This window comes from Rhamphochromis sp. 'chilingali' (assembly GCF_963969265.1).
Source record: "Rhamphochromis sp. 'chilingali' genome assembly, chromosome: 6".
NCBI classification, from domain to species: Eukaryota; Metazoa; Chordata; class Actinopteri; order Cichliformes; family Cichlidae; genus Rhamphochromis; species Rhamphochromis sp. 'chilingali'.
The window spans coordinates 29,302,056-29,315,777 of NC_137933.1; the positions used below are offsets into that span (position 1 = coordinate 29,302,056).

Consider the following 13,722-nt stretch of genomic DNA (forward strand, 5'->3'; position numbering starts at 1 on the left):
TGCAGTACATCAAAAATGAAAGAAAACCATTAATCAACACATGAACATTACCTCTGAAGTTACAGCGGTTTTATTAGAGACATGGCTAAGCGTTTTGCATAATTTAAAAAGTTTAAATTTGTTCAGTATTGTACGGCAGAAATTAGGTTTTCTTTTCAGAAGTATATATATATTAAAAAAAAAACGTCGGCTGACAGCGCTGTAAACAACGGTAGACTTGTGCGTAACAAGCAAGCGAATAATGCAGAAAATAGATTTTTAGATGGGAAACTGTTCTTGAAGTACAGAGAGAGAGGGAGAGAGAGGGAGAGCTGTGCATCGTGGTCCAAGCAAAACAGTAAAAGTAAGAGTGAATCCATGACGATGTTTATGTGAAGCGTAGTTTGGATCTTCTTTTGCTGCTGGTTCGGTCAATATTGTTTGGAGAGAGATAAAACTAACAGCTTTAGAATCAGGCATAAAGGGCGTGAACACAAAGCGCGGACACGCCGACAGATCAGAATCAGCGAGCTGTCGGCTTTCAGCCCCGACCGTGAGAAAGGCGACATCTAACTGATTCTGATCCGCGGGTTGTGCTGTGTGTTTAAGTGTTTGTGCAGAATCCGTGTTCCTGCTCTCATTTATTGTCTTAGCTGTTTGGTGGTTGTTGAAATTTTGTGAGATTTCACCTGAGATTCTGGCATTTCGGGCAAAATAAATTTATATTAAAAAATCGATTCAGGATTTTAATGAATCGATTTTACGTTATCCAAGCCAGAATCTATTTTAATCGATAAATCGATTATAAAAACCCACCCCTAATCTATACATCTAACACACATAGAGATGTTTTAAGAAGGGAATTAACCACTTAACCACCTTAGGTTTAAAATAGTACTTAATTTAAATGGAAAGTAGACTATGCTTAAATCCCTAATAGTTTTACATCTAAGAGCCTTTAAGGGTATTCCTGGACTGGCATCCAGTTGAACTGGAAGCAGTCAGAGTCAAAGTTTCCACCCATGTGGTTGTTAGTTAAGGGTAGATGCACACTAAGACAGTTTTCTTTAGCCCAACATGAATATAAATGCAAGTTAGTTATTAATTTGCAGAACAGAAACGAGTGCTGCTCCAGAAATATTTTCAAGTCACATGCTTTAGTACATTGGGCTAAAAACAAAAACCTTAACATATAGAGAGATAATGCATCTAATGCTTGTCAAACCACCCTAAAATTCATAAAATAGAATTATGCAAAGGATTGAAAACATCTTCCACTTTTTTTAACTCCACAAAAGTTTGACAAAAAATGTAAAAAGTCAAAAAGACAAAAGTGCACTTAAAAAATAAAGATAGCAAAATTGTTGGTATAAGCATGCATGTAGATATTTTCAGAAATGTATATGTGGGTAAAAAATAATAATGGTCATTGAAACTTTGTCATAATCTGGGTTTGAAATCACAGTAACTTGTACTTTGATACCTCCAGGCTAAAATATCCAGGTATCACAAAACTTCATTTCTTACATAGCCATAATGTCTATGTAAGTGAAATAGAAAACCAGATTTATGCACAAACTCATTGCATTTTTGTGTCAGAGTGTTTGTGTGTTATCATTATTATTCATTTAAAAAAACATGCCACTTCATGTAAGTAGGTGTCTGAGTTTCTTTCCCCAACAGGCCACCGTGTTCATCCTGTGAGTTTCCTCATCTTCATTGCAAGTTGGTTAACTTATGTTCACTAAACGCTCATTGATTTCATAAGTGAAACAACAAACAGTCATGGAAGTAATGACTCTGGTCATCAGTCAAATCAGAAGGAGGTCCATTTAGATTGACAAAAGAGCCAATTTAACTAAAAACAATAATTCAAGATAAATATTTACACTTGTATCATTAAAATAACAGTTTGATGCAAATTCTAATGAAAAGACTGTTTAAATGCTGGCACCTGAAAAGCTGCACATCACATGAGCCCTGAAAGGACCCTAATGATCAGCTTCTTCACTATTAAGGAGGTCCTCTTGTACTAATTGTATATGGTAAGTGGACCCATGGCATTTGAAGTCAATTGAGTCTTAGGCTGAATGTAGTTATCTCACATGTTTAAATGCAATTACAGTACATCCACATTCCTGTTCGAAGCAGAGGCTCCTTCCTTTACATATATATATATATGTGTGTATATATATATATGAACTATATGTAAAACATTGTAAAGGTATTCAAGTTTCAGATTCATTTCCTGTTTCCAGGAAATGAATCTCTCTCTCTTCTCCACCTCTCAATACAGAAATTCTGTGGAGAAACATTTAAAAAAGAAACTAGTATAATAGAGTAAACAAAGTAGATAAAATGCAAGATATTTAATCTTCTAACAAAAAAGCTGAAAGCATTCTTTGGCAAGACTTCGATGTGTGAAAATCAGTGGCATGCTCTACTCACATCTGATTCACAGTAGGCTTTCTGACATCTTGTTTATCGTTGCTGTCATTTCACAGAGGCACTATGCTCTTCTAACAGTGAGTCACGGACCTTGAATCTCTCGAAACTTATGACAGATTTACATTGTCATCCGGAAATCTAAAAATATAAAAGCGATTAATTAAACATGAGGATGAGAGGGAGGAGATTTAAGTAGAGAATGAGATGAAGCATCCTCAAATGCTGCCCTTTAAAATTTGTTCCACTCACTTCCAGAGGAAGAGGAGCATTTATGCAACATGCAACTCAGAGACTGTTTCATGTGTCTTTTAAATTGCTTTTAAAAAAATTTCAGTTATGCAAGATGTTCCTGAAAATAGCCACAGCATCAAATATTTAGAGTGCTCCATCACTCACCTTTACAGGTGAGTAAATCAGGTTTCTCAACAGCTGTTTGGAGGTATTTTATTTTAACATATGCACAACAAAACCATGTATTTGCTTAATTCGCTCGCTTGGAAACAAGCACACTAAGCAGACTGGTTCACAAAGAGGTGAGCTACACACTTGGCAGACACAGACCACTGCATCATCACTTCATCTGGACTTAGATGGTGGGTTTTCAAGGCTGTGAGTTGCCATAGAAACCCTTAACATACTCCGCAAACAGCACAGAAGGTTCAGCAGCGTTATTTCAACTCACCCGCTTTCTGCCACCACCATCCTACACACACGGCACTCTGAAGCAGTAAGAGATGAGGTGTGAGGACAGGGGAGGGCAAAAGGGGACAGAAGCTCTGCATCTTTTATCAAGCTGACAGGTAAAATATGTCAGAAAGATGAAAACCAGACTGAGGGCTGCTGACTCGCTTCAGTGTGTGTCTTCTTTTTTTTTTTCTGGGAGAAATGTTTTCGTCAGATCAGAGTGACATTAAAGTACTTTTTCTGATGAACACAGGTGACATTATGACAGCATATTTGGATCTATCTCTTGTGCTGGTTCAGCCTCTTCCCACTTGTTCTAGTCGTCTCAGCAGTCCAGCAGACGGTGGTCTGTCACATTTAAAGTGCACTTTGTGTTTTTGAGAGCCGATACCAAAAACAGTTATGAAAAAAAAATCCTGTCTTAAAATACTGTACTGGAGAAATGTGTGAGACAAGACTATGGGTACGTTGAGCCACCACCAGTTTTCTGGCCCGAAAAACAGGTGGTTTTTCGGTTCTTTCTTACTACAGAAGAAAGAACATTATAAATAAAGTTGTAATATACTTTATTTACATTTTGAGTGTGAATTAGTGAAAGTGTACCTCTGAATTGCACCTTTTCTAAAAAGGTGACTGGTGCATAATGTACTGGAACTCTCGGGGTGAATTCAACCATTGGCCTCTTTTATCTGAAATTAATTTTGTATCTGTACAAAGCTTGTTGTTATGTCAAATATACAGTTAAGTGAACACTGAAAGCTAAAAGAAAAAAATCTTTGGATGCTCATGTTCCACAAGAAACAAAATTTGTCATGTCTTGGATTTCATGACAAATCATATCCAGACTTTTACTTTAAAACCTGGTTAATATGAACTGTTTTCTCAGATAGTTTAACAAACTACCTCACACCACCCTCATGGAGCCTGTGTCTGGCTGTTTGATAAGAAAAACATGCATGAGTAGCCCTTTTGAAGTCTATTTGAAAGAGCAGAACAAACACTTCCAGAGCTCTGGTAGTGTTTCTTTCTCATACAAACAAGCAGATACTAATCCTGCTGCTGGATTGATGCTCTTCCACACTTTTGATGGTGATAGTTGGGAGATACAGGAAACATTTTTTAGACAGTATAAACAGGTATGCCATCCTGGAGGAGCTGGGCTACCTGTGCAAAAGGAATGTGCTTCAGGTACTGTTTCATGCTGCCAGTATTGACAAGAATGGTACTGAAAAATTACAGCAAAGGAGAGGAAGCACTGCATGTGTTATCACGTTGATTTGCACCAAAATGGATGAAACTGATTTACAGCAGTCTATGTTCCCTACAATATGCCTGAAACTTACCTGACTTTGTGTTATACTGTGATGATTGAACTGAATTGAGAGCCTTAATTTTAATAGGACAAACCATTTGGCTCATTACTTATGTCCATCACAAATAATCATAAGATATAGCACAAAAAGGCAGGTTAAAGCAGCGTTATTGAAAGGTTAATATGAATAATGATCAAATATGCTCAATAATAAATTCATTTATACTGGCAAAAATCCTGCGTGGCCCATTTTGCACAAAGTATTTCTCACAGGGCTTCAATTTGTCCTGAAGGACACTGTTCTGGAAAACTTCTACTTATGCATCCTCCACACAAGGACAACCATGAACACACACAAGACACTTGTGTTTTTCAGCAGCCTTTATGTTTAAATTAATCAGATTTAACAAATTTCATTAACAGCATTGCTGTAATCAACCTATATTTCCAGTAATAAGCACAACTGATCAAACACAGCCTTCAGCTTTCACTACAACTGCGACAAAGTTTGAGGATACTCTGGTCCTCTGTATAGTCATGAAGAACATGTCTTTGGATTGCAATAACTATATATACATTTTTATTGGAACAAAAATCTGACCTCTTAATGCATCTGTGTCTGTGCAGGCAGGTCCGTGCAAATAAAAAGTTGTCTAATCTTTAAACTGCATATACAATTTTTGAAGTTGCTTTTTGTCCTGACGTAAAAACTAACTACACACTGTAAAAACAGACACGATTACTGCCATTATTTAAATGAGCTGTCTGGCAGGTCCTGCAAAGTTTGGCCTGAGCTGAAGACTGAATGTTCTTTCTCTTCTGTCCATGTTTGTCTTCTTCTTCTCTTCCAGCTTCATGTACTAGGAATTTCTACCCAAAACAAGCCAATCTGAAACACATTAACTCTCAAAGTGCTGCAAAATTTCTCATTTAAATTAACATAATAAAATATACAGTGATGAGAGCAACATGACTGAGACCGATATAAAAATATGACTGTAAATTTGCCTGGTTTTGTGACTTTTTATTTCATAGGCACAGGAGGACAAGGATCACAGGGTTGTCAAAGCTGACTTTTTGAGTCATGTGACACTGCTGAATGTGCAACAGGGAGGACGTGCTTGTATTTTGGAGTGATGGTGAACTGTACCCTTAAAGTGTATGGATCTGATATGACAATACGGTGGAGCGGGGAAGCATCCTGATGATCCTTTGATTGAGGGGCTGTGTTTTTTGCAGCTTCAGAGTCTCTTGGGCTGTCCACTGGATAAAGTTTATCACCTGGATGAGTAAGTAGTCCAAGAGAGAGAGAGGAAAGATTAAACATAGATAGGTGTAAATCATTAAATGATAATGATAAAATCTGCACCTGGCAGCAGCGATATATGATGTTCATCATTTGATACAACAACGGGCATCCACTGCTCGCAGCCCGCTGTGGCACGCTGGCTGGCGAAGTTGTGGAGATCATTTAGTAGAGGGAAGTGGCACAGGCGGCTGAGTTCATAGAACTGTGGAGGCGCAATCCACAACTCCTGTGCCTGGTAGCTCTGCAAGATCTCTGAGGGTGTGGACCACTGAAACACACAGATGGGGTTAGTGTTTTAGAACTGCAACACTGTGATCTTACCTTTGATTTGGTACATAATATCAATCAGCTGGTACAAAGACACGCGAAAGAGCTAGTGTTATTTACCCACTGAAACTAATTTTACCACATTTTCTGTGTAATTTCAGCTGCAAAACCCCATTTTTGAATTACTCACGCTGACTTATCCTTGTGTAACCAGTGGCCCCTGGAAGATTTTAATGATTGGTAGAGGAATTGTATAAAGAAGTTCAGTGTCAGGTGATATCAGTTCTTATCTTGGGAGGTCAGAGAAGATGCTAGCTTCACAGTGTGATTTTCTGAGATCACACTTTTTTTTTATGAGGAACATTATTTAAGAGGCAAGTTGACTGCACTGGGAAAATTTAAAAAGGAGCAAGTATCGAACCACTTCTTAGGTCTATGACATTTTCCAACTGTGCTTCTTTAAAAAAAACAAAAACGAACTCTGTGTCGTAAAACAGAAATCATGATTGTCAAGAAACTGATTCACAAGGCGGTAAGCATCACTATCAAGAATTTGGAGGTGTTTCCGTTAGTGAGGGACAGGAGGTCACTGAACAAACTGCTCTCCACCACAGACAATCTCACCCACTCCACTCCGCACTACTGAGGCAGCAGAGCTCCTTCAGACTGATTCAAACACACTGCCATAAAGAATGATTGTGGAAATCAATCCTATATTTCTCTATAAAACTGTACAATAAGGTTTTGTTCTGTCACAGGTGAACATACCTGTCAGGAATAAGATCTAAAACACACATTTTTGTATTATACCCTTTCATGTTTACTTTTATTAATTTTTTTGTAAATGCAATTTACACTATTCTCTTGCATTCGCTTCAGTTTTACTCTTTGTTTGTTATCATTGTAGTCTATGTAAATTTTTGCACTATTTAACAGTATAATTCCCTTACTGTGCACCTGTGGCACTTATACATTCATTTGGTTGTTTATTTACTGCAGACTGTGCTGTTTTTATTCCTTATCCCACTGCTGTAACACAATCATTTCCTTTCTGGGATCAATAAAGTATTTAGCAGTGATTACTGAAAGGTCTTAATTTTGTTCTCCGAATTCATTTCCTGTTACATTTGGAGCATTTCTTTGCTTTACTTTGTCCCCTGGCATTGCATGGGCTGTGGACAAAAAGATCTGCAGGTCTGTCTAATAAGAATAAATTGACATCTCTTGTTTTCTGTAAGCTATAAGCAAAAGGTCGATAGAGGCTGTGTCCTACCACACCAGGCAAGACCCTCGGTGCAAGTTGTGCAAAGATGCTCCTGAGATGACCACATAACAGCAGCGTGCAAGATGCTAGCAGGCAGGGGATACATGGAACCCTATAACCAAGTGCCTGGCATAGTATACAGGGACATCTGTGCTGAGTATGGCTATACTATATCTTTGCTAAATAATATGGCCATACCAAGAGATAGAAAAATCAGAAAGGAGCCACCCCTCAGTGGCTGTAGCTCAGGAGTCAGTTACTCTACCAGATCCCAGATTTTAGTTGGGATACTGTTGGATTATATGACTGACCCCCTTTTTAATGAATTGGTAAGCAGGTTTTGATGGTCACGTGTGCGTTTCATGCGTCTATAAAGAATATAAATTAATCTGGCTGGATATATGTAATCACCTGAAAACGCTCAATTTCCTTATCATCTTGTAGCGTATGCGGAATCTCCTGCAAGCAGCAGATGAAGAAAGCTGTGTCAAATCTCGTCGTCCCATATCGGCCTGCTGGAGTCAGCCAGTTGCTCCACTCATGTAAAGCCCAGATGTTAGGCAACACTTGCAGCTCTCTACACATCCTGATAAAGTTGGAGGGGTTCTGGTTAACCAGAGCCCTCCACTTGGTGAGCTCACTGCTGCACAGATCATTCACCCCGTAGCGCTCAATGTAACCAAAGTCCTTTATGCTTTTTAACATTTTTTTCTCCTCTGTTTTGGGAGCAACCAGAAGTACGCCAGATTCCTCAAATGTTTCCCTCAACGCGCAGATCCGGAGGGCGACTTCTCCCGGGATGGGAGAGCCTAGTTTCAGTCGGTCTGTAGCAAAGATTGGAGGTCTGGTCTCCAGAGGCTGTTTGACACTTCTTAACCCGAAAGTCAGGGAGTTAGTGAAAGATCTGAAAATGTCCAGCCACTCACTGGAAAAATCCGATGCGTCCACCACTCCCCCAGGAAACACATAAGCATTGGGCATGAATCCGCTTTTACCGCTTCTTTTAAGCAGCAAAACGTCGTAATCAAAGAGGGACCTGTGGGGCAGATGTGACTGTCCAGAGTCGCTTTCCCCTGTCAGCGGTGCTCTCGGGGTGAAACCACGCCCGCGTCCTGCGGCTAAAATCAGAGTGGCCGCCTCTTTCCAGTGCTTCAGTGTCGTGTTCATCCTAAACCAGCAGCGGTTTCATTCAGTCTAAAAAGTTTCAGCCTCTGACCTCTGTACTTTCACCGTCAGCTGGCTGGTAGCTTTGTTTTGGTGGAAGTCACATGATTCGGGGAACTGGGGACAGAAGCCGTTATCGCCATCTACAGGCTGGAAGATCAACAATAACACGATCCTTAAATACAATTTATAACAGTTTTTCAGCATCTATCTATCTATCTATCTATCTATCTATCTATCTATCTATCTATCTATCTATCTATCTATCTATCTATCTATCTATCTATCTATCTATCTATCTATCTATCTCAGTTATAATGATGTGTCGTGGTTACTTTGCTGTAAAACTAAAAAAAGTCTTTTAATTAAAGGCAGCTAAATTGCAAAATGTAACATGATTTTAAATAGAAGTACATTATGTAATTACAATATTTAATGTTACATGTAATGCCCTAAATCTGATTTTTTTAGGCTTTAATACAGCAGTTTTATTCCATTTTACTTATTTAGTAATTATTAAGCTTTTATTGAATTGTGTAGCTTCAATGTTTTTTAAACTATATATATCTGTAAATATTTGTTTTCAACATAGCTCTACCCATGAATCATATATTGGTAACTTTCCTGTCCTGGGTTTGCAACGTAAAAATGAAAAAGCCAATAACACTCTAGAGTTGAAACTTTGATTTTCCAAGTATTTCAGTAAAGGCTTATGGGAGTAAGGGACTGTTTCTGGAGTTTCAGTGAATGAAAGTGTCTGCCAATCTGTCAAACTGAAAGTTCTCACTGCAGTAAATACTCTTACTTTCTCACAAACTGTTCTAAATTTTGTTGGTGAAAACTCACTCAGTCAGATCCTAAACCCCCTCCCCCTTGTATTTGTCTGAAACGTGGTCATAAGTTCTGGGTCTCAGGGTTACTGAGTTCATATGCCAGTGTGTTTTTGTGTTAGCAGATTATAACTGTGTCTGCGGCAAAGGTTCAAATTCTCCTTAAAGCGTTTTAAACATTTCCTTTGTATTCGGTAGGTACTCCAAAAGCTGCAAGAACTAGAGGAAGCCAGTGTTTGAAGTTAAAATAAAATCCTGGTTACATTCCCTCTGGGTGCCCACTCTTTTATGTGGTCTTTTTTTTTTTTTTTTGCAGATGCAAACATAGTTGTCTCTCTAGTTTTTCCCTCTTGATTAATTCCCTCACTTCCATTCTGATAGTTTCAGCAATCTTCCTCAAGGAATTTATTCAGTCCTTTTATTGAAGATATTATTGCTTAGATATTAAACATGATTGAGACGAGGATTTTTATTCTCTCACTGATAAATTCAAAAGTTTTCACAAAAAGTAGCCCACAATGCAAATCTCAGTTGTTCTTGGGTTTCTTTAGATCATGGCACACTGTAAAATGTAATATTGTGTTTAATTAAAAATATTAAATGGGCTGAACTCAATTTTTATCAATTTGTTATTAGAACTCGATTTAAATAAGTTACCAGTACTTTTTATGCAAAAATGCTGATAAACTCAATTTATTTGAGTTGTCTAAACTTAGAAAAACTAAGTAAGCTGGAAGTTTTGCTTCTCAGGGCGGAAGGATGAAAAATGTGTTTTGAAAATGCCACATGACTACCTCCTCCTCCCTCTCGGATCAGTCCACATGTTCATGGTGCCAGCATTTGTTATGGGATATGTTGAGCAAACCTGGAGAAGCGTCAGCTCAAGAGATTATTGTCATTGCTGTGAATCTTTACCTGATACACTGACTTGGTGAGTAAATGTTTACTCTTATTCAAACTGATTTTGCGGCTTCTCTTAGTTTAGCACCAGGTTTATAATCTTGCTAGCTAGTTAGTGTTAGCCTAGCGTTGCTGCTGCCGCTGGGGTCATGTTACTTAAAAATTAACACAACAGCCTTAAAAACCTTACATAAAACTGTGTCGGTGAAATTTTCTGTTGATTGTTTGAAATAAAAAAAAGTGAGATAAGAGCCCAGACAAAATTCTTTGGGAGGTGCAGCCGTTAGGGGTGGGGGTATTTTCAATCCATAGCCATAACCAACTAACTAACTAACTAACTAACTAACTAACTAACTAACTAACTAACTAACTAACTAACTAACTATATATCATGTTTAACCTGAGTAGCAAAAGAGTGCAGGGGGGTTGAAAAGAATAGCCAGAAGTTAGCTGTGCTCCCGGACTCTATCGAGCCTTGACCTCCCGGTCAGCTGCTGGTGGATAACAGAGCTCTCCGAAAACGTGGAAGCACTTTTGCAAATATGTGATATTTTGATAAATGAAGTAGATATTTCAGCATTACACATAAAAAATGTTTTAAGAAAGCAATTAAGTTCATGTTCCAAAAAATATGATTGTTTGCTTGCAGGACACCAGGAGAGATGAGTCCTCCGTCACAGATAGTGTGGTCAGTGAAGATGGTCGCCTGCAGGTTCAAGCTCATTGCATCTCCAACCCACATCCACTGCCACTGTACTTAAGGGAAGTTAAAGACTTTCTTCTGCACCTACATTTGGATCACATCGATCCATGATAGTCATTCAGGCAGTAATGCCTGGACTGGAAACAAGCATCCTTAAAACATTACAACATTCCAGCTCATGTGTTGGAATGAAAAACAAATGTGTTGTTTAAATCAGAGACTGCACTTGTGACAGAACAATAAATATTTTATTTTGATTATATAAGTAATGTAAGTACAAAACAGACTTGTGGTAGGCCTAAACTTATTTTCAGAATAATTACATCTGAGACTTTGTTTCATTGTGAGATTATAACAGTGATATAACAGTGTTGTTCAGCAGAACAGTGTCCAGTATGTTGGCTGTTATACTTGGTTGTGTTTGAAAATAAAAGTTGGGCTGATTTTAACATCATTACAAAAAGTTTTGTTAATTATTTTTAATCATATTCAGGTTACCACAAATTGTTTTTTCATTTAGTTGAACTTGAAATGTTTGTCAGTAGGTAAACAATTAGTCAAAGGAGCTTGCAAAGAAAAGCGTCTGGACTTCTTTAAGTTACTTGAAGACGTTTCACCTCTCATCCGAGAAGCTTCTTCAGTTCTAAGGTCAAATGGTGGAGAGTCCCAGATATAAACCTAGTGGGAGTGACCCCCCACAGAGGGACAAAAGGACCCCCTGATGATCCTCTAATCGCTTGAGCCAGATGGCTTCTTTCACTCCTCTTTCAAACCAAAGAAAGAGGAGTGAAAGAAGCCATCTATGTCCACTGTGAGCGACCATCTTTGAACAGAGGTGGTGGTTTACGACACCAACTCTCTGCCATCTATAATCCAGTTTTGAGATCCCTTCCCAGACGCCTTAACGCCCACTCACATCCTGGGCCACCTGATCTCAGGAATTCGCATGATAAGGTGGGGCCAGGTTTCACAATGAACTCACCCAAAACTCTGGCTGATTGGGACCCACACCCAGTTTCACACCTTGGCTCAGGCGATTAGAGGATCATCAGGGGGTTCTTTTGTCCCTCTGTGGGGGGTCACTCCCACTAGGTTTATATCTGGGACTCTCCACCATTTGACCTTAGAACTGAAGAAGCTTCTCGGATGAGAGGTGAAACGTCTTCAAGTAACTTAAAGAAGTCCAGACGCTTTTCTTTGCAAGCTCCTTTGACTACGATGACCTGGATGACTGAGAACCTTCACAGACGTAAACAATTAGTATTGTACAGTCAGAAATATCAAGTTATTCTTAATACTGCAGACTTGCAATGAATAAGTTGTCCTAACAGTCATCTTAAGTAAGCTTTACTTAGTTTTTTTGAGGCAACGAGTTTCCTCAATTGTTTTGAGTTCTGGGAACTAACAAGGCTGTACAGTGTACTCAAAATGAGTAAGTTGCCCTAACTTGGTCATCTTACGTAAACTTGATCCAATTTTCTTGAGTTCTGGGAACAAATGAGCCTGTATAGAGTACTCAAAATAAATAAGTTGTCCTAATTTAGTCATTTTTAGCTTAGCTTTACTCAATTTTTTTTGAGGCAACGAGTTTCCTCAATTTTTTTGAGTTCTGGGAACTAATTAGATTTTACAGTGCATGATGTGCTGCTTTTTGATATCTTTTAAATTACTAGTTTGTTAGACAGGTTCTATTTATGTAATTTCTTTTTTTCAACAGATTTGGCAGGGATTTTGAACTGAGATTTCCCAAAAATGTGGTTAATCATATTTTTCAGGAAAGGTCGCATCAAGCTGAGGAACATACAAGTGGAGCCAACTCAACTCAAGCAGCTTGAACATTATAGGCCTTTTTAATATCCTGCCAATTTCAAAGTTACATACGAGTAGCAGGAACAATGAAGACAGCAAAAGTGTCTAGGAATTCTAGTTTAACACTAAACACTTTTTCATCAATCAGAGGGTATATTCCTTTGTAATTGTTGTAGTAATCCTCCTCACCTTTGTTGTTGTTTTTTTCTTGTGACACATTGATGGTGGTAGAGTTAAACATCTCCTGGAGGACAGAATGTTCAGACCAGCATTGTTTCAATGTGTTGTTTACCTGCTGCAAAAATCACAAAGAAGCACATAGTAGCATTCCCAGTAAGACCCAGTAAAGTGTGAACTTGTATAAATAATTGATCCTGTGTTAACTTCTAAAGTTGTTGAGACACATAATGGACCCCAATCTGTACAAATATACACATTCTTAACTCACTCAAAACCAAATATAATTCTAACCAGATCTGAAGTTAGTTTGGTTTTTCACCTTATTATTATTTCAAACTTAATCTCAAAAATGACATAAAATCATTCCATTTCACTGATGGATCGACAGGCCAAGATACAACTAATAAAATACATGTGGACAGAGGTTGTTAAGGAAAATGTTCTAAAACACTTCTTCAGTAAAGACTCCGAGAAGAGAAACACACAGAACTTCTTGCTAGCAAGGGCAAGGCCAGACTGAGACTCGCGCTGAGCTTTGCCCTGGTCTTTATTTATACTTCAGTGGTGCGTGTGTGTGTGTGTGTGTGTGTGTGTGTGTGTGTGTGTGTGTGTGTGTGTGTGTGTGTGTGTGTGTGTGTGTGTGTGTGTGTGTGTGTGAGATCAAAGGGTCAGAATGTGACCCCATAAACAACTTCCCTTAACCTGCTGGTCTGGAAAATCCAACAGTTCATCTATATGTAAAGAAGCACTTAAACTAAAACAGACATAGCTATGTTAATCCTGCCGTAAAACAATAAAACAAGGTACGAACTCTCATGCTCCCAGGACGTGGGGGTGCATTCCTGGAGTGCACACCAAGCCTGCAGCCTGTTA

The 13,722-nt window shown here is 38.5% G+C and overlaps 1 protein-coding gene and 1 long non-coding RNA gene across 2 annotated transcripts; both read right to left on the reverse strand.

Annotated features, from left to right (window-relative positions):
- Window positions 1-4,796: 4,796 nt before the first annotated feature.
- On the reverse strand, window positions 4,797-8,537 carry nudt19 (nudix (nucleoside diphosphate linked moiety X)-type motif 19). The gene is made up of 3 exons (XM_080884560.1): window positions 7,675-8,537; window positions 5,793-6,000; window positions 4,797-5,704 (listed from the first exon to the last, which is right to left on the reverse strand). The coding sequence occupies exons 1-3, from the start codon at window positions 8,428-8,430 to the stop codon at window positions 5,487-5,489; spliced, it is 1,182 nt and encodes a 393-aa protein (XP_080740686.1). The 5' UTR covers window positions 8,431-8,537; the 3' UTR covers window positions 4,797-5,486.
- Window positions 8,538-8,870: 333 nt separating this feature from the next.
- LOC308398122 lies at window positions 8,871-13,360 on the reverse strand. Its single transcript, XR_013971899.1, has 3 exons — window positions 13,169-13,360; window positions 12,859-12,964; window positions 8,871-10,122 (listed from the first exon to the last, which is right to left on the reverse strand). It is a non-coding gene; the product is annotated as an uncharacterized lncRNA (long non-coding RNA).
- Window positions 13,361-13,722: the final 362 nt, after the last annotated feature.

Excerpts from the sequence above, each read along its gene's own strand:
- nudt19 (XM_080884560.1), bottom strand. The coding sequence starts at position 8,430 with ATGAACACGACACTGAAGCACTGGAAAGAGGCGGCCACTCTGATTTTA. Across the intron at positions 6,001-7,674 it reads AGGAAATTGAGCGTTTTCAG|TGGTCCACACCCTCAGAGAT; the intron begins GTGATTACATAT and ends TGTGTGTTTCAG. Across the intron at positions 5,705-5,792 it reads TCATATATCGCTGCTGCCAG|GTGATAAACTTTATCCAGTG; the intron begins GTGCAGATTTTA and ends TTACTCATCCAG.